The sequence below is a fragment of the Zootoca vivipara genome, chromosome 5, assembly GCF_965207765.1.
Source record: "Zootoca vivipara chromosome 5, rZooViv2.hap1.1, whole genome shotgun sequence".
Classification (NCBI taxonomy): domain Eukaryota; kingdom Metazoa; phylum Chordata; class Lepidosauria; order Squamata; family Lacertidae; genus Zootoca; species Zootoca vivipara.
Window position 1 is genome coordinate 17,568,135 of NC_142588.1, and position 20,842 is coordinate 17,588,976.

Genomic DNA, 20,842 nt, shown 5'->3' on the forward strand with positions numbered 1-20,842 from the left:
TTGAAAACGCAGCCCCGGGGAGGGTTTTGTCCGCGTCAGCCGCTGGGGTCCCCCGTAGGCGTAGGGTGGTGTAGACAGGAGACGAGACCCGTGGCGTGGGGTGGGGGTTAGGGCGCCTGCCCCTGTGGGCGCGGGAGGGCGGCTAGCCTCGCCCTCAGATGGCTCACCCCTCTGCCAGCAGGGCGGGGCGGGTAGCATGGACAGGAGGAAAGCAAAGAAGAAGTGGCGGCGGCGGCGGCGGCAACAGCAGCCACCCTCCCCTCCCACCGGTGCCTATCGCTTTAAGGGGCTGCCGCGGCCGGGAGGAGAGTAGTGGCTGAGGCGCGCCGATGCCGCCTCCTCCGCCTCATTTCCTCGCTCGCTCACAGGAAGTGGGGCCGCTGCTGCGCGGCGCAGCCTGCAGTCCAACAGCAGCAGCAGCAAGAGCTGCTAGTTGAACCGAGGAAGAAGCAGCAGCAGGAGGGGCTCCGTTCTGAGGTGAGTCTTGCGGGCCACGTTCGCCGTTCTCCCCTTTCTCACCCGCTATCTCAGCCTCCCCGTGGCTTCGGCGCATCTGCCCCAAGCAGGTTCTCCCACCCATTTCTTCGCTCCCGGTGCCACGACTGCCGCCCACCGACCCACCCTCAGCCCCTCCATGACACCCAAATCTAAGCTCGCTGGAGCAGGTCTAGTCCAAAGTCCTTTGCGCCCCTAACGAAAACATCTCGCCCACCTCGGCTCGTTGTTGTGCCCACTCGTCCGCCACCCCCGGTGATGTGTGTGCAGGATGGGTAACAACTCTCGGATACCTACCTGCACACCTGTGTGTATGTGTGTGTGCTTCTTTTTCTTAAATAAATCCTCCGCTTCTCCGTATCTTAACCCTTTCTCTCCTCCCGCCGCCCCATTACAGAAGAACCTTCTATCCTTCCTTCCTCCTCAAAAATCCTCTCGGGGCTTCAAGAACGCCAAGCCGAAGATCTCTGAATGCAAATCGGGTGACGCCTTGTACTCCCCATTCGTGCAGTCTCGTTACAGAGTGGTGGAAGGCAACACCCCCCTCCCTACTCCACCTTCCCAGAGCTTACATATCTTGGGGAATAGCGTTTATGTCATAAGAATTACTGGTTTGTCAGTATATAGCATCAAGGCTGGCGGTTATTCTGAATAAATTGATATAGGTTAGAGTAAGTTGAAATGATATAAGATAGCTTGGATGGCTCATTTGGTTAGAGCATGGTGCTGATATTGCCAAGGTTACAGGTTCAATCCCTGTACAGGACAGCTGCATATTCCTGCATTGCAGGGGGTTGAACTAGATGACCCCCCAGGGTCCCTTCCAATTCTATGATTCTATGTGCAAGATTATTCGGTTGTCCCTCTTATTCCTATTAATCACAATTGTATTTCTTATCTGTGTCTTATCTTTCCCAGACACACTTTTCCTACCCTGTTTTCTTCAAACAATCTCGTAAAATCACACTCCACTCTTGTAAGTTGTCCTATAGCTGCTTCAGTTGCAACCAAAATTTTTCCTCCGTGCACAAAAGCATGCAGTGGAGGAATAGAAAGCCATCTGTTTCTGTCATAGTAGTTTCATAGGCAAAAGGATAGTTAAAATGTGTCGCAAGACGAGCAGTCCACATGCAATAACTCTGGGCCGTGTACCCTCTATATTTTCTCTCTGTTGCATTGTGGTGTATGTTCTCTCTCTTCCGCTCATAAATTTATAACTTAGTTCCCTCTATTTTGTGCCTGTTCTTTTCTTCAGATTTCTCTTCTTACTTAGATACAGAAAGAGGGAAAACTCATTATTTCTTCAGATCCCTTACAGAATAAGCTGTTTTGTAAGCAGTGGTTTATCCTATGCAGACTGGCTTTGTGTGGTAAATGGATGGTGTGCTAGACAGTATTTAGCATGTGTTTCTCTCAAGATGGGGTGCTTTGTTAATGAAGAACTGAGGGCTTTTTTTTTTACTAGCGACAATCACTCATATTTCCTGTTGTGTTTTTTTAATGGTATAGGACAGGGATGCAGAACTGGTAGAGCTTTACATGTTGCTGGACTTGAATGTTCATATGGTACCTGGGAGGTATAGTCAAGCAACATCTTCGAAGGGTTCCCCATTCCTGGTGCAGAGGAGTAAGTAGATAGATTACTCCTTTCATTTTATTTTGTTGGATGCTCCTCCTTCAAGTTTGAGAGAAGAACCAACTGAGGTGTTCCAAACTGTGTTACAGAACTGGTCACGGCTACGAAGCTGAACCATGAATCAGTAAGTCTGTTTCGTATTTTGCCTCTGCCATGAACTCTCTTGGTAGCCTCAAGCAAGTCACAGCCAGTTTCTCTGGAATATAGAGATAGTACTGACCTAATTTTACAGGGTGGTTGCAAGTTTAACATTAAACATGTCATATTGGGAAAGCACACAGTAAATTGGCAAGATGTTTCAGTATCATGGGAGGTGAGAAGTGCATGGATTGCTGTAGTCTTAAGCAAAGCCAACTTGCATTGTTGTGACACAGTGCAGAAATAATCTGGCACCAGTTGAATTAAATTATATTGGAATTTGCAGTAGGAATGGTGAGGTGAAGTTACTCACTTGAGATTCAACCCTTTGGTGCTTTTCCAGATAGATGAATTAGCTAGGGCTTTCCAAACCCTTATGTAGCAAAGCATCCAGATATTGGTACATGTCATTGGAGTGGGGGCAAATCAGTTCTGGTGTCCCATTGCCCCTGTTCAAATGTAATGATCCTATAGTGACTGTTATGTCTGGATTACTATTGCTCCCCTGACCCATATCCCTTTTTTTCCCTTGGTTCTAGGCAGAAAAAAGTTTAAGCATGTTTATTCATTCTTTTGTAATGTCTGACTATCTCATCCGAGATGGAACTAAACAATAAGATATGTGGGAAGTTGTTATGAAACCAAGGGTATCTATGAGCCCTGCATAAGTCTTGCTGGTCTTATCTGGCACAAACTAAAAGAGAACACCAGATATTAATTGTGGTTCTTGGCTTTAGGCTGCATTCTTTATTTTTTTTTAAAAAAATATGCAGAATCATCACGTAACAGATTTCTGGTGCTTAGAGGATTCATACCTAGATTCTATACCAGGGGTCCTCAAACTACGGTTCGCGGGCCAGATCCAGTCTGCCAGAGTCCTGAACCCAGCCCACCTGGCAATTGCAGAACCCGCTGCACCCCCCCCCCCAATTTTCCTTTTCCCGTGGGGAGGCTCTAAGCGAACACTCTGCGCACACAAAAAGGGAAGCAGCGAAAAGTAGCAACAATTCATTCCCCAGCATTCCAAAAGGCTCCTCGGTATTCCGAAAGGGCCCCTCTCCCTCCCCGCTCCCCACCCACAATGTTCCAAAACTTTCCTGTGCCAGTCAATGAGGGCTCGGAGGGGAGACGCGTGACACCGCTGGGCTGCTGGGGGAAGCAGGATAGGGCTAGCCGAAGGCACTCCTTTTAATATATGTTGGAGTGGCTGCTTGCTTGATCACCTCTCCCTCCCCGACGGTCACAGATCCATTGCATACACAGGAGGGCAACATAACGGCGGGCAAAGCTCCCTTTCTCTCTGCCTCTCTTAGCACCCCACCTTTTCCCCTCCCCAAGCCCGGGCCAAGAAACAAGCTCAACAAGTATACGGCCAATTTAATAATAATAATAATAATAATAATACATTTCGGACAGTGCTGCAAGTAATTAGGAGGTGGGCAAAACTTAGTGTTACTCTGCATAGACCCATTGAAATTAATAGACCCAAGTGACTTGTGTTCATTATTTTCAGTAGATCTACTCTGAGTGATCTAGCAAATTGGCATTGGCTACAACCCATAATCTAACATTTTAAATATTGTATTGTCTTTCCTGGTTTTTGTGCACTACAAATAAAATACAGTGGTACCTCTGGTTGTGGATGGGATCCGTTCCAGAGCTCCATTTGGATCCTGAGGTTTTCGCAACTGGAGGTGCTTGTTCTGCGCATGCGCACGGCACAGTAGAGCGCTTCTGTACATGTGTGTGTGGCGAAACCCAGAAAAATACATGTGTATCCTGAAGGATACGTAACCAGAGGTACACGTAAGTAGAGGTACTACTGTATGTGCAGTGTGCATAGGAATTCGTTCATATTTTTTTTCAAACTATAGTCTGGCCTCCAACAGTGTGTGAGGGACAGTGAATTGGCCCCCTGTTTAAGAAGTTTGAGGACCCCTGTTCTACACCAGATGAAGCACCATGTCACAACTTTCCTGTTTCTTTTAAAACATATTGGTGATCTCATTTTGGTTAAGGAAAATATGTTCATGAAATCATTGATACAACTGGCAGATGTCTACTGTTAGGGTGGGTTAAATATTTGTTCCCATCTGTCCTTGCTTTGGTTGAAGAAAAAATTACTGAAAAAAAGTTGCATAGAAAAATTGAAAGCTGGTCACTTGAAATCATGTGGGCGTGAAAACTGTTGCTTTGTAAAAAGAGCCAAAATCTTGGCTATCATTCTTTCTCGCATAAAGCCTCTGTTGCACTGATGGAATGGGAAGGAAAGTGCTTAGAGTGATCAGGTATTCGTGTTTGTCTTTTGTTTATGGTTAAGGGACTGGATTGTGTGCTTCAAGCCTATGCATGTAAACTATCAGCTCTTTTTAAGACCATAGAATCATAGAAATACAGAGTTAGAAGGGATCCCGATGATCATCTAGTCCAACCCCCTGCAATGCAGGAATATTGCGCTGGGTGGGCTCAAACAATCAACTTCTGGTTTACAGCCATACACAGTGATTCATTGTGCCACAGAGTTACAGGGGAGCTCTGGTAGCTAAGGTGATCAAATTTCTCGTTGGTTAGGTGTACTGTTTTTCACACATACACCCCCCCTCTCTCTTTGCTTTAGACAGAATAATTTGCTGTGGTTGCTGTCCAGCATTTGAAAGTAGCTGGGTGGGCCGGTCACATTTTGCTTCCATGATCTGAACCATATTCAGCCATGGTTCACATCAATGCATGTGTGTCCCAAACCATGGTTAACAACGGCATAATCTTTCATGTAAGGGGAACGGAAATTTTTCATTCTGTGTCCCACTTCTGACCCCTCAACCTTGGTTAAAAGCTAAAGAAAAGTTGTTCCTGTGCCAGCTCCAAGTATTCATTCGCAAATACTAGTCAGTAGTTACTTATGCTGCCCATAAAAGTGAGAAAATTCAATTTACTGACACGGTGAATAAAATATACTATTTCTGGAGATATATGTGGGGGGTTGTGCACTGCTGCTTAATAAAAACTGCATGCACTTTCAATTACTGTATGTTAATTTCATAAAGAATCTTCATGTAATTATGGCAAACGTTTCAACTTAAAGTATCATTAGTTTTTCTAATTGCTCCTGGGTAATCCAGTACTGACAATAGAAACACTCCTACTTTTCTTAGTTTAGTTATCATGGATATATTCAAAGGAAAGCCAAGAAATTTTGCTGCAACAAAGATTAAGGCTGCTTTATGGCTGAGAATCTAAAAAGACAACTAGGAGAACTCAAGTTTTGTTTTCTAACAAAGTCCATAAACTTGTCATATTGTACGACTGTTGAAGTCTCTGCTGCAACACGCTGTGTGCAATGCTAGACATTTGCAATGTGAATGAGTTAGATACAATGTCGGAACTATTTGACTAGCTGAATGTTGAGTAATTCAACAGTTCTTGACTGTGGAAATTTTGTTGCATTTACGTGTCCTAATCTCAGTGTAGCTTTTAACTGCACTGCTGCCAAAATAACCTGGAAGTGCTGTTATTTTCTTTGCTACTTTAAAGTCTGCTGATCTTCTAATTGCATTTTGTATTTCTGTCCCGACCCTGAAGGAATAGGAGTTCTGGAGATGACTGCTCCAGGGTAATGTCGCAGCCCAGATGTCAAATATCATGCTATTGTAGTATATAAAGTAATGACTGTGTGTGCAGATAATGATGGTGGTGAAGTATTCTTGGCGTTTGGTGCTATTTTTAAGATAAATTAAAATTAAAAAATTAATTTAATGTAACTGAGTGGTAGGAGTAGCTATTTGTGCAAGGGCTTATTGAGACAGCTGGTGCTCAGTGTCTGCAGAAATGTCCTTCGCTCATATGTGTCTTGTTTTGGAAGCAATATGTACATAATACTGAAAAAGTCTTGACAGTCAGTTTATATGTTGAAAAACTGAGGTCTACAGTCTGACCTCAAATGTTTCATAACTAAACCGATTTCCATCTTATCCACACAGGCTTGGGGCAGGTGAGCCTTAACTCTATAAAAAATAATAATAAGTGACACAGGTAGTGAAAAAAGTCTACCGTCCCATCTGTGATGGGCATGAGGTTGAGAGAGGATTTTAAAACCTGCTCTGTTGCAATTTGATTCTGCTCCTCATCTCACAGGTTTCCCCCTCTTAATGAAGAAGTAAGGGTGATTGCAATTGAAAAGAGGAGAAAAAAGGTTCAGTTTCCTTGTAGTTGCAGCTTATTGCCCCTCACGCTACTGCCCTGGATGAGAAGAGTGGCTTAGGGGAAGAAGGGTGTTTAAAAATGGTGGCTCTCTGAAAACTCTTTCCTCCCCTAGCTTATAGGCAGAATAGTCCTAAATTTGCATGATGGGAAGATTGAAGGGACAGATTGTCTATCATTTCCAAAGGTAGTGGTAGGATGATGTTTTCCTTTTTTGAACAGGTGGAATCTGTCTCTTCAAAATCCTCCAACTGAAACCAAGCAGGCCCAAGACTGGCCCCAGAACACCCCATTTCAGGTCCTCCCACCAGCAAACCCACCTGTGCTCACCAAGCTTTCAGTGGGCTTAGTGAGGGCCTCCCCCAGGTGTGTCTTGCTACCAAAACTTATCTCTGTGGGCAGAGGGGCACCTCCACCCTGTTCAATGCCCTCTGGATTATACCTCATTTATTTGGCGAATTTGATAGGCAATAACCATGAGCACTAGGCTCTTGGGAGGCCTACACCTTAATACAGGCATCCCCAAACTTTGGCCCTCCAGATGTTTTGGCCTACAACTCCCATGATCCCTAGCTAACAGGACCAGTGGTTGGGGAAGATGGGAATTGTAGTCCAAAACATCTGGAGGGCCAAAGTTTGGGGATGCCTACCTTAATACAATGTGAACAAATGCAGTAAAAATACAGACTAAAACAATGGAATTGGAAAGCAGCAGGCCAAGAGCAGATGATAAAACTTTGAGCTGAGAAGGCTGAGAAACAGTGAAATCAGCTGGTTACCCATACTGGAATGCCTGGACAAATAACAAAGTATTTCACTGATGTTGGAATCATATTTGAGAACACCCTTCTGATGACAGAGGGGCTTGTAAGTGAGCGTCTGACCATGACTAATGGTCAGACAGGAACATGTGGTTGAAGTCAGCCCCTCTAGTACATTACAACTTGTGCTTTGAATTGTGCCTGAAAATGGACCGGCAACAAATATTGCTGTTTAACTACATGGGAGAAACTTTGTAAAGGGCTGTGCCAGTTCAAAATGCAGCTGTTTGGCTATCAACAGGCGCTTCTGTGAAGGCTTCGAAGGCAGCCCATGTAGTTGATGAATCTAGTCAAACTAGTTATCTAGAGGTTACCAGGCCATGGATAATGGTCAACAGGTTTTCTCTCTCCCAGGGGGTGGGTAGTCGCAGCTGATGCACTAATCCATGGGTAGGCAAACTAAGGCCCAGGGGCCGGATCTGGCCCAATCACCTTCTAAATCCGGCCTGCGGACAGTCTGGGAATTAGCATGTTTTTACATGAGTAGAATGTGTCCTTTTATTTAAAATGCATCTCTGTGTTATTTGTGGGGCCTGCCTGGTGTTTTTACATTAGTAGAATGTGTGCTTTTATTTAAAATGCACCTCTGGGTTATTTTGGGGGCATAGGAATTTCTTTTTTCTTTTTAAAATATAGTCCCCACAAGGTCTGAGGGACAGTGGACCAGCTCCCTGCTGAAAAAGTTTTGTCTGGCTTACCTTTGCTTTAGAGCAGGCATAGGCAACCTTGGCTCTCCAGATGTTTTGGAACTACAATTCCCATGATCCCTGGCCACTGGCCCTGTTAGCTACAGATCATGGGAGTTGTAGTTCCAAAACATCTGGAGAGCCAAGATTGCCTATGCCTGCTTTAGAGTATGTGAGATTCTTTTGCAAGAAGTAAAGTGGTTATCTTAGTCATAAGTAGTTGCCTTTTATTTTTTTGTCTTGCATTTTTTGGGAATTGTACTAATAAAATCCCCATAGCAGGCCATCAGGGGATGCTGGTTTAAAACTTGGGACAGCAGAGAGCTGAGTCTTGTACATAACTGGTGAGCTGTCTGGGTCTTTGTGTGCTTAGAGGTAGAGTAGGTCTCACAAGAAGAATGAGCGTCAACTGAGAGCCTGATAAAAGATCCTTTGGGTACTGGATCTGTCCCTTGAGCTGCTAGGTTTACAATGCATATTGGTTTACAGTGCTATTGCATCTGTGTAATCTGCCGAAGTGTTGAGTTTGTTAGATGATGGCTGCCAGCCTTATTCTTTGAGGAAAGGGATACTTGCTTCTCAACTGTGAAGTGTGTTTGGAGGTTGAAGTGACTGGTTAAACAATGCTGTGTTCTTTCACTGTTCTTATATGTCAATAAGCAGAATGCTGTTGTCAAAAGGATGTTCTCTAATGGTCAAGAAAGCAAACTTATGCTACGATGGTTTCCCCAGAAAGTCAATGGATTGTTTCTATGTTGCTATTGTTAGCCTAGTCTGTGCTTAAGGTTTAAATCAGGGGTCCCCAGACTTACCCGCCTTTGGGCCGGAGGGCGGGGGAGTGCTCGTGCAGTGGGCCGGAGGGTGGGGGAGTGCGCGCCAATGCGCATGCGCAAACCCATTTACTGGCACGGTGGCGTGCTTCCAGGCCGGAAAAATCGCCGAAAATTGTTTGTGCGCATGTGTATGGGCCTCCCCCGACCCGGAAGTGCACCGGAAATGACCTCTTCTGGGTTGGGAGAGACCCATGCGCAGAAATGATTTTCGGTGAATTTTTTCAGATCTGGAAGCGCGCCGTCGCGCAGCGCGCCGCAAGAGTGGGCGGCGGGGGTCGTCGCGGGCCGGATTGGGAGGCCAATTGGGCCGCATCTGGCCCGCGGACCGTAGTCTGGGGACCCTGGTTTAAATGGACTGAGCTTGCTTGTTCCTGTTCATTCTACTCAGATATGAATATTTTACAGCCTTCAGTTAACTACCTACTAGCAATGCATACAATTTCTGACTTACATGCCTTAAAAAAAAAAAAAACTATTCCAGAACAAAATCTGATTGCCATGAATACTTGTGCCTTAGCAGCATTTTGAGTGGACTAAGAATGTTTTAAACAGAAAACATGTTTGTTAAATATTTGAAAGTGTGTTCAAGCCCTGCTGCTGCGTTCCCTCCCCCAAAATTTTGAATTTCTCTACACGACCCCTAAATCTGCTCTATTTCCCTTCACCCCCCCAAACTTGTTATAATAAATACTTTAAGTCCTTGCACTAGCAGAAATGATTATGTAGTTTGATACAGCCCATAGAGATTGGGAGCTGGTTTTGTTTTTTTGTCTCATACTTTTCTCCTTGTTTGGTATATAATGATGCGTTTTCTTTCTTGCATCTTGATTCGCCACATCTGGACTCTAGTCAGTGACTTGAAGATACACCTGGTGTTAGTTACTTCAGTATGCATGTAGATACTAATTTATAATTTTATCTGACTCTTCCCTACGCCCAAAACACTCTTCCTAGTGGAAAGGCCTTAATACTCTGACAGGTCTCCAGAGGTGGGCGTTTGACAATTGCAGAGGAGCTATTGTTAATACATCTCTACAGTGCTTTTAGCACTTTGCATAGGGGTAGTTTTGTTAAGAGGTTCTGTTGAGACTGTTTTAGGATTGTGGGAGGGTTAGTCTTTACCTACCTGCAGTTACGTAAGTCATGCAAGTTGGAAGGCAACCCCCATAGTTTGTTGTTTTAGAACCATAAAGACCCCCTCAAAATACAAGCGCACATTCTAATATTTTTGGAATTCTAAACCTCATATTTGACGATCCATTTTTTTACCTGAAAAAACTGCAGGTTTTCTGTGTACCCTTTTCAGAAGAAGGTAGGTGTTCCTGCATGATGACAGAAAATATAATTGGAAGTAGGAGTTAAATTCACTAACTTCTTAATAAATTGCCTTTTAAATAAAAAACTGGTTAAGATGCATTCCAGAAATGACAAAAATAGCAGGGGAAAGAATTCTGACAACCACTTATGTAGCTGGAAAAAAACTAGCCTGTTGGATGAGTCTGTTTCAGCATTTCCACAAGAAAGAAATCACTGGTGTGTAACCCAGTAGAAAGAATTGAAGGTTTACAAACCTTCCCCTGTCATGGGCCATCGCTGAAAAATAAATTTCGTGATTCATCATGTCTACATTTTTAGGATATTAAAACTTGCCTGCATGTGTTTTCCAGATGTTTGCCTGTTTTGTAATTCTAACTGAGTGTACTTTTCATTTAATTCTAGGCCCTCCCTTAATTTTGCTGACTCAGATTACAGATTTCCAAGACGGAGGAGAGAGAAGCATAAGCACCAGAGGAAAATATCCTGCAGACTGCCCATGAAAATTACTATTGCTCAGATATTTATGGCTCTTATATGGTGCAGATAGTGAGAAATTTTTTTTAAAATGCCCCCACGGCTATAAATTGTGAGATTCTGTTGCTTTATACTTATCAGAATTTGATACGTTTCCAACTTGTTGTCTTCGGAATACAGAAGCATAGCAAATTCACTACACCTTCAAAAACATATGTTTAGACAAATTGCCCTGAAAGTAATGGGGGCTGTATCTGACTGTTTAGACTGTAAATGCTTGCAATAATGGAAGTTGTAGCAATACTGGGATTTGCGATCTCTGCAGTATTGCTTGAGCAAGACAACAGTTGCAAGTTCCCCCCCTTATTTGCCTCACACAAACGGATGTATCAGTAGAAATAGTTTTGGTTCAGCTTACAAACAATTGCTCCTTTCAGAAAATACTAGCAAGACATGACCAAAAACATCAGCTGTTTTAGTTGGAATACAACTTAAGTGCCGTAAGAATGCCTAGAAGAGGCATAATATTTCAAGCCAGAACTCGGTGGCTGTTGGTTGGTCTTGCCTTGCTGTTGAGTTTGTTGCTGTTTATGTACCTCCTTGAATGTGCTCCACAAACGGATGGCAATGGTTCGCTTCCTGGCATTGTAGGGGAGAGTTTTGGTAAGGAACACTACCAAGCCCTCCTGCAGGAGCAAGAAGAACATTACCAAACCAGAGCTATGAGCCTCAAGCGCCAAATTGCTCAGTTAAAGCAGGAGCTTCAGGAAATGAGTGACAAGTTAAAATTGTTACAGGAGAAGAAAACCCCAAGAGTCAACAGCATGGGCTATCAAGGCACCAAAGAACAAGCACCCAATGATCTCCTGGAATACCTGCATTCTCAAATAGACAAAGCTGAAGTGAGCATGGGGGCCAAGCTGCCTAGTGAATATGGAGTCGTTCCTTTTGAAAGCTTTACTTCCATGAAGGTGTTCCAGCTGGAAATGGGGCTAACACGACACCCAGAGGAGAAACCTGTCAGGAAAGATAAGCGAGATGAATTGGTGGAAGCAATTGAGGCTGGCCTCGAGGTAATCAATAATCCAGATGAAGAAGATGGTCAAGATGAAGATGACGGAATAGGGGAGAGACAGCTTTACAATGAAAACGATTTTATAGAAGGTACTTTATGCATTTTTGAATTCTAGTTCGTAATACGGAATCTACACCAAATGGCAGAATTTGTGAGACAGAAGACAGGCTTTCCTCAACCAGGTAGTCTGTAGATGCTTTGGACTACAATTCCTTTCTGCATATGACCAGGGATGGCAGGAGTTGTAGTCTTAAACATCTGGAGGGTGTAGAAGGTTGCAGCAGGTCATTAAATAACAGGTTTGCGGGATGGGCACCATAAAATTGCAAGCACTGCCCTTGGATTGTGTGTGAATTTCCCTATATCCTTTCTACCTGCGGAAGCTTCCAACACTGGTTCTCCAAGTGAGTTTATAAGCATACTTGGTTTGCTTTAACCTGTGAATCCTTTGCATCATTACCAAGCCAGATAGAGGGACTAAGTGTGTACAAGGTAAGGGCATGCACTTTTCTGCAGCTCACTCCTATCCCTTTAATCCCTATTCATCCCTTGAGACTGAACCAGCTTTGGTTTATACTTATCACAGGAACAATGCACTTTTCTTTACTGGTACAGTAACTGCAATGATATTGGGTGGACTTCAGTGTCATGCTTTGATTAACATTCTGTCTGTGCAAGCATTTCAGCTTCCCAGACAGAATGTTTTCCATTCTCTTGCCCCCATGTGCTGTTCTCAGGGTTTTTACCCCTCCAGAGCTAATTTTGGGAGGTGGGGGGTGGGTGGGAAATCCCTGTTGTGCATGTGGAAGACTTCAAACAGGTCTTCCACTACTAACAGGGCTTGTTAGGTGAATCCCACCCATTGCAGTCCTTCTCTCATAATATTTACTCTGTTGAGAATTTAAGGATTAATGATAACTACAACAGAAATCCAGATACCCAATCAAAGCAGGAAATATTTACTGGCCTAGCGCTTGTGATTTATTTATTTAATTTGTATGCCACCCTATATACCTTCAGGTCACAGGGCAGTTCACAAGATAAAATCACAATATAAAAAACATCAAAATAAATCAAAAGCAACCCAATAACACCCCATCCAAAAAAAAAACCCCAACCCACATTTTAAAAGGGCATTGGATGTGAATCATGTGAATTGGATGTGAAACATGATGTGTTTCATGATATGCCCATGTGTGTGTAGAGAAGAAGCATAAATAATAAATAATAATAAATAATAATATTGCTCAAGAAAATGAATAACGGTTAGAACTAGATCATTTGTATGGCGTAAATCTGTGTGAAGCATTTGGAATGGTTGCAGATTTGACAGCTGCCAGCTAAGTAGCCCATTTGAGTGTTAAAAAAATGAAACGAAACAAACAAAAAACTTAAATCATTATTCATTACAGTTCCAGATTTAACTCTATTGCTGTCATTATTTAAAGGAGACTATCAATGACACACTACCTGCCTGATGAAAATATGTCATAAGCTTAAACAGTTCTGGTCTTTACACTTTTTTTTAAAGAAAGAAGTTAAGGCAGTGTGTTGTGTGTGTGCCATTCTCTCCCCCCCCCCCAAAAAAAAACCCTGACTGGCCTGAAGTCTCAGCATTCTGTTTTGCATGCACAACTTGTGGTGTATCACTGCCATATGTGTTGGATTACCAGGAGCTCAGTAAACCACCTGAGGGTCCACCCCCCCCCCCCGCCTACCATGGTTTTTAAAAACCAGGGGAATTGTCCAGTAACTGGTGGGTTGTATCTGCTCAAGTGTGCAGGGCTGCCAGTTATTGCATGTGTATATAATATATTGCTTACTCATTCAGTATTTTGGCATCTGATTTATAGGAGGCCACTTCATACCATGTCAGAGCTTTGATCCATCTAGCTTAGCACTGTGTGCTCCAGAAGTGGGGGGAACCTTTTTCAGACAGGGGGAAACAATCCCTTCTCGGCAAACTAATGATTTGTAGGATGAAAGGGAAGACACTCGGAAATAAAAAGAACATACAGTGTCCTTGGTCACCTTGCAACGATAAGACAAAACCCTGCACATAGCAAACTTCTCTCAAGTGCCCTGGGAATGAAGCAGAAAAAAATAGAAGCCTTTTCTCAGGGGAAGAAAACCTTTGAGAAATTGGGAGGACAGATTTCAGCATAGAACTAAAACCAGGTAAATATTGAAGGGGTTAAATGGGATGCAGGTGGTGCTGTGGGTTAAACCACAGAGCCTAGGGTTTGCCGATTAGAAGGTCGGAGGTTCGAATCCCTGCGATGAGGTGAGCTCCCATTGCTCGGTCCCAACTCCTGCCAACCTAGCAGTTCGAAAGCACGTCAAAGTGCAAGTAGATAAATAGGTACTGCTACAGCAGGAAGGTAAACAGCGTTTCTGTGTGTTGCTCTGGTTCGCCAGAAGCGGCTTAGTCATGCTGGCCACATGACCTGGAAGCTGTACACCCGCTCCTTCAGCCAATAACGCAAGATGAGCGTCGCAACCCCAGAGTCGGTCACGACTGGACCTAATGGTCAGGGGTCCCTTTACATTTACAGGGGTTAAATATCTCCCTCACCTCCAAAGACAGCAGATCTATACTCTTGCCTTCCTCCCCCACCCCTGCCCACTTTCCACCAGTCCAGTAACAGATGACATATTTTTTAAATCACAAGTTGGCAGCAGTACTTCAGTACATCTCAGGCTGCTGTATAGTCCTGTACTGTACAGTAATGGGGGTAATTAGTTACATGCAGTACTCAGCATTTTTAGAGCAGTCTGGGGGAAAACATATTAGCGATCCCAGACTGGGTGTACTTGAAACTTCTCAGTTGAGTTTTCAAACCAGTATACGGTGTGCCCCAAAACGTAGAAAACTGCTGTGACCACCTTTGACTGGCGCATGAAATATTCACTTGTTTAGCAATCTTTGCAGTCAATTATCCTTAGGCTCTAAGAAACTTACAGTGATGGTTTCACTTCATTGCTAATTCTTCAGGCAGAAAAAAGTTTTCTCTTTTTCTTTTGGATGCCGTGTCATTGCTTCCAAAATGCGGTCAAAAATATGGCAATGATTTCTAAGACTTATTGAAAATGTTCATGTCTAAGATTGCCTTGAGACTGTCATTTTCAAGAAATTGCACCACAGTGGTAAGTACTGCTCTTTTTTTATGCCTCTGCTTCCTCTCTGTCATCATGTGTACTTGTGCAGTTTTGTGAACTGCTATCTCAGTCTTCAGGTGTTGATAATTTGTTTGCTCCATGAAGGTGCCCATGTTGGCATATTGTTGAATTATACATAATGCATGTGAAGTGCTTTGAATACCCACAAAGCACTCTGTAAATACTAAGACTTTTACATATGCATTTCCCTAAAGAGCAATGCCTTCAGAACAAAGTGAGCATGTTCCCTTCATGGCCACGTGCCTTCGTTGTTGGGTTATAGTTGCTGTTGAATCATTCTGCAACACTTAAAGGAAAATCACTCTGGGCAGTAAATCATTAGAGTAGGTTAGTAGCTGGCCGCAGTAATCTGCATTGCCTCTTTTTGGTACATTTCATTTTTTTAAGGCAGTTAGTCTGCAGTTTATAAGATGAGGAAATAGCATTGACTAAACTTTTTCTGGCAAGCCAACATAATACTTTTTTTTTTTTTGGTCAGAATTGAGCAACTATGGCAACCAATGACTAAATCTTCCCCTCTTAATATTTTGTTCCCTTTGGTGGTTTTAGTAGCTTGTATATCTGCTCACTTCATAAAAATTGTTGCCTGGTTAGCTTGCATCAACAAATGAAGTAGTTTTCCAGACAAATTCAACTGCTTCACTTGATACTCTTGCCTTGTTACATTTTTTAAAAAACGAATTTTAAATAAGAGTTGTTCAGCAGTGGAACAACTACAATTCTATGATTCTATACTTAAAAGCACTTTTAGGGGTTAATCACAAATGTGTAACTCTTAAGAATTGTGCACATTACAAACACACATCACAACGGCAAGTAACAGTAACATGAAGCATATTTTTTTTAAAATCAAAAGTGGCATCTTTATCAGAATATTTAGGTTTTCAAATTTTCAGTAAGCAGACCGCTGCAGTTGTTAAAATACCCATGCACAATTAAAATTATTATTACTTAACTGTGACACTGTCTATTGATATGGAGAAGCTGAATTAAGGTAAAACCATGAGATCTCAACAGAATTTGGGTTTGAAGTTCTTTGGCAGTTGTAACTGTAAATGCAATGATGCCAATATGTATAACACGATAGCAGCAGGTAGGCTAACCTGTGTCCACTCAAACTACTCAAGAAAAAAAAAAACACTTCTGAGAATTTGGCTAGGTGCACCCAGTCTCCAGTCAAGAGTTAATTGCTATGGATTTCCCCCATCACCACCAGCAGAATGCAGTATAACTGAATTTTTGAACTTATAAGCAGGTTTTAGTTGTGTTGTCAAAGTTGTTGATTTATTTCAAGAAGTGGTTGAAGTCTACCATTTCACAATAATGGCTAGTGGTAATCTTTAAGTCATATGATAAAGCCAGAAAATTGCAGAGTTCACTTTATACCCATCCAAAAAGGCCTCTCTTTTTTTTTTTAAAACAGCAACACTGAAGAAATGAGAATAATCAGCAAGGGGGAGGAGGACAGGAATCATTTGAGCAGTGGAAAGGCCTCATTAATTCCAGTAGTACGTACAGGCAGAACTTGTGGCAAAACATAGACTGCTGCTTGAGCAGGCGAGCAAACATTGTGATGAGGTATTTGGGCTTTTCCCTGTTAGCTACTAAACCAGATAAAATGAGTGCAATGTATGATGGAAATAATAATGGATAGGGAAGAGTTATTGCTGCTTTTGGTTTTTCCAAAACTCATTTCCCTGTTGAAACAAAATAAAAAAAATTCCTTCCAGTAGCACCTTAGAGACCAACTAAGTTTGTCATTGGTATGCGCTTTTGTGTGCATGCACACTTCTTCAGTTGTGTAGTTGTGTAGTTGTATCCTTCATGGAAAAATAGCCTAGGGATTAGTCAGTGAACCACTCTGTTGCAAATAGTGTTTTTGTTTTCCTCCCAGAAATGTTTGCAATCTCTCTGGCAAATTGTTTATAAACTCTTGGGTTTAAAATATTTTAAGAGTTCATTGCTCATTTGGACCCATTCAGTTTGTCATTTCCCCTGATGAATACTCTTGATTACCAAGACTTGGTGTGGGTTCAAAAATGATAAACCAGTTGATAAGTTTGCAGCTTGCCTGGTTGAAGCCGGAAACCAATACATCCTGAAAACATATCAGTTTTATTTTATTTGCTGATTCATCCATTCTGTCATAACAAGTTTACTGTACAAAGAGTTTGATATAAATATTACAGTTGTTAAACTTGAGAAATAAACATGGAAATAACTGGATGGCTTATAGTTTTCAATGCAGACCAGTAGTCTTAGGCCTGCTTTTAAATTTCTGGTGTGTTTTGAGCAGGGCCGTCTTGACCCAGGAGTGTAGGGCACCTGGGCGCTGAAGAGTATTGTATTGAGCTGCTGTGCGGCAGCGGGGTCAGCGACACCTTTGACACGACTGATCTTGTGTCGACTGGCAGTGGCAGACAGGCAGAGCGAGATCAGTCATGTCAAAGGTGCCGCTGACCCCAAGTGAAACTCGTATATGCGTACTTGCAAGGGCCCTCCCAGCTCCTCTAGAAATAAGGTTGCTCCCACAATGAAAGGCTGCCTGAGATGGCTCCCCCACGCATGCACACAATGCCCTCCCATCTCATCTTTCAGACACCTTCCTATGACCATAAGCACATGCACATTGACAGCATTGTACATATTCTGCAGGAAACTGGATATATACATTTTAAATTTGTCCATTCGGATTGTGTAGAAAAATTAATATTCCTTAAATGGCAGTGAATGAATTATTATAGTATATTGCAGCAGAACCGATAGGGTTGCCAGACTCAATAGAGGACAGGACTTCTGTGCCTTTAATTGCCCTGCTCTCTTTTGAGTCTGGAAACCTTAATGAGAAACCAGCAGACCCTTTGCTTGGAAATTAAACAAAGGGTCTGCTGATTTCTCTTTAAGGTTTCCAGACTCAAAAGAGAGCAGGGCAAATAAAGGCATAGAAGTCCTGTCCTCTATTGAGTCTAGCAACCCTAAGAACCGAGGATAAATTGTGGAGGTAAATTGTGGCCATTTTTAATTAGGCGGTCTTGGCAATTGCACAAGTTATTCATGTCTGAGGCAGGCTGATAAGTTTCTAAGAAATATTAGGAGCAGAAAGGAAGTCTTCATACTGTTAGAATAGCTGATTTGAGTCTGTTAGTGAATGGAACACATAACAGACTCTTAAGATGAACCCCAGTTCAGGTGATGCCAATCCTTTATTAGTAAATCATGAGCTATGCCAAACTGCAAGCTCAGACATTGGAGATGGGATGTAGTTTTGAATGGTAGTTTGCAACACAGCAGTTTCTGGATTATGCCATTTCAGCATAAAATCAAGAGATAGAAATCCAGAAGTTGTTTTTTCAGAAACGTCTGTTAAGAGGTCTGAATGCAGCCTATTCTCAGACTCTTAAATTATTTTTGGTAGGGGCATGGTGACCTAGTCCTCAGTGGACTGAGTAGCTGAGCAGAGCTTTGACATCATTAGACTTGACGGGATCTGTAGAAATCCACGTAGGACTGGTGATTAATACTCTAGCAGCTATGCATGATAACTCTGTTCATAGAGAATTACAATCTTCTGACAATCTCTGCACACTCTGGGTGTTTGTGCCCACCTTCAACCCTATGGTATGCATATTTACTTGACAGCCGTGCGTTGGACTTCTGTGGGACTTAGTCCAGGGGATACTGGTATAGTATTGCAGCCTTCAGGTATCTTAACAATTTCAAACCACCAGTATAGAAAGACAAGCGTTGTCTTTATTCTTATTCCGTTTGGGTTTTTAATCATCAATGTTGTATAGTCTAGGCCACATTATTGTTATGTTTATTATTAATTAGAAATTGTGTGTGTGTGTGTGTGTGTGTGTAGGGGTGTTAAGGGGGATGGATATAAGTTGAGCAAGTCACGAAGAGTCGGACATGACTAAATGACTAAACAACAACAACAACAAGTTGAGCAGTTGTTGTTGTTGTTTAGTCGTTTAGTCGTGTCCGCCTCTTCGTGACCCCATGGACTAGAGCACGCCAGGCACTCCTGTCTTCCACTGCCTCCCGCAGTTTGGTCAAACTCATGTTCGTGGCTTCGAGAACACTGTCCAACCATCTCGTCCTCTGTCGTCCCCTTCTCCTTGTGCCCTCCATCTTTCCCAACATCAGGGTCTTTTCCAGGGAGTCTTCCAGGGAAAAGACTCCCTGGAAAAGTTGAGCAGTAGGCCTGGGCAATGTATTGATACATTGCCTGGAAACCTGTTTAAAGTTAAAATCGCAAGATCAATTCCAGAATTTCGGGGCAGGAATCCCTGTGTTTGCATTTGCAGTGCCACGCGGTGCCTCGGCTGAAGTGCTCCACTCAGAACAACGCTACCCGCCTGGCCTTGTTGCCAGGAAGCAGCAGGAGCTGTGCACGGTGACACTGATCATCTGCATGGCCAGCAACTGCCTCCTTCCTCCCTGCCTCCTTCCTGACATCATAATATATCGGGATATCGCGAGTTTTAGCTGGCAATATGTGACAATATATTTTGAAAACAAATTTTCCTAGCCCTGTCAAACAGTTGATGTGCATGACAGCTAGTCATTGCGCGCATTCACTTGGCTTCATGGAGAATGTGCATGTAATGCTTCCATGAAGTAGGAATAGTGCACATTTCCTGATCAATATGCATAATCTTCAACAGGCCTTGGAGAATGTGTGCATATTGACTACTTGCGTGTTTCCCACAGGCATCCAGTTGGTCACTGTGAGAACAGGATGCTGGCCATTGACCTGACCTAGCAGGCTGGTTTGGCTGACTGTTGGGAAGGGGGTATAAACAACAATTATTATGAAAAATTATTAGGTTTTTTCCCCTCCTTGCTTTTATTGTGTATTTTCTGTTTTTATATTGTAGTTTTAATTTGTGAACTGCACTGAACTCTGTGGATATAGGGTGGTATACCATTTAAATAAACAAACAAATAAAAATAAAATAAAATAAAACTTTTTTTCTTCCAGTAGTTCTTTGGCAAAACTGTCACCCTAGCTTTGCCACTGATAAATACGATATAGATTTTAGAGAGGTGTTTTTGCACATCTCTATGAAAGACTGTTTCCTTAAAATTACCCTTTTGAATCCTTTCCAGTGAAGCAAATATTTAACTCAAAATTTTCACTTTGAGCAGCATTTATAATTTTTTTTTGCAAATGACAATAGTGTTTATTTTAATTAGATCTACCACAGTTCATTTTCTATAAAGGAAATTGATGGAGAGAAAATGATTTACCTCTTGCAAAGGGCTTTTTTTTTAAGGCCAGCTATGGAAATAGTTTGCTACTATTTGGTTTCTGTAATGCATATTTGCTCTTTGGAGGCAATGCAAGTTTATTGTCGGTGTTTGCCAAATTTGTCATCTTTTAGTGCAGGACTTCTAAATGCTGGCAGATTACATTAAGGATATGGGAACTATTTAGAGGGGAAAAATTATAATGCTTTCTAGTACTTGTTCCTTTGCACCTTTTGCTTCTCCCTCTCCTTGCCCACACACACAAAAAACCCCTGGATGAATTATGTACACTTAGCCTTTGTTAAGCCTAATGAAGTAGCATCTTTTTTCTTTTTCAAATAGAAATTGGGAATGGTTGTTTCAATTGCTAAATCAAAGATTACCAACGGATACTTTTATAAAAATTGTATTTGGTAGTAATTATGATGAAAGCTTTCTTGAGAGCCTGATGTTGCCAAGAAGCAGGTTAGACTTAAATGAGTACAAATTTGTTCTATGAAAGTCAGCCAGCTGATTTTAAAGTATTGATCTTCTTGAATCTTGAAAAAGGATCAGTCGCAGCTTAACACAGTCAAGCCAAGTCATCTGCTGCTTAGTGTAGGACTTGACCTACTAAGCATCTTAATCTGTCAATAAAATTCTACAATAGATAATGAAGGCAGGAGTCTGATTTTCATTTTTAACATTGGTTACTGCAGTGTCTCTCTCTCTATCTCTCTTTCTCTGCTCCCTCT

At 42.4% G+C, this 20,842-nt stretch overlaps 1 protein-coding gene across 2 annotated transcripts in view; it reads left to right on the forward strand.

Moving 5' to 3' along the window:
- CSGALNACT2 (chondroitin sulfate N-acetylgalactosaminyltransferase 2) overlaps positions 1 to 20,842 on the forward strand; it is a 32,951-nt gene that overhangs the window by 257 nt on the left and 11,852 nt on the right. The window contains exons 1-2 of one of the 2 annotated variants that reach the window (XM_035138112.3): positions 340 to 477; positions 10,526 to 11,761. In XM_035138112.3, the coding sequence (XP_034994003.1) occupies positions 11,104 to 11,761 (658 nt within the window). In that variant the 5' untranslated portion in view covers positions 340 to 477; positions 10,526 to 11,103. Of the gene's footprint in view, positions 1 to 339; positions 478 to 10,525; positions 11,762 to 20,842 lie in introns of those variants that run through there. The other variant, XM_035138113.3, reaches the window with a different exon arrangement.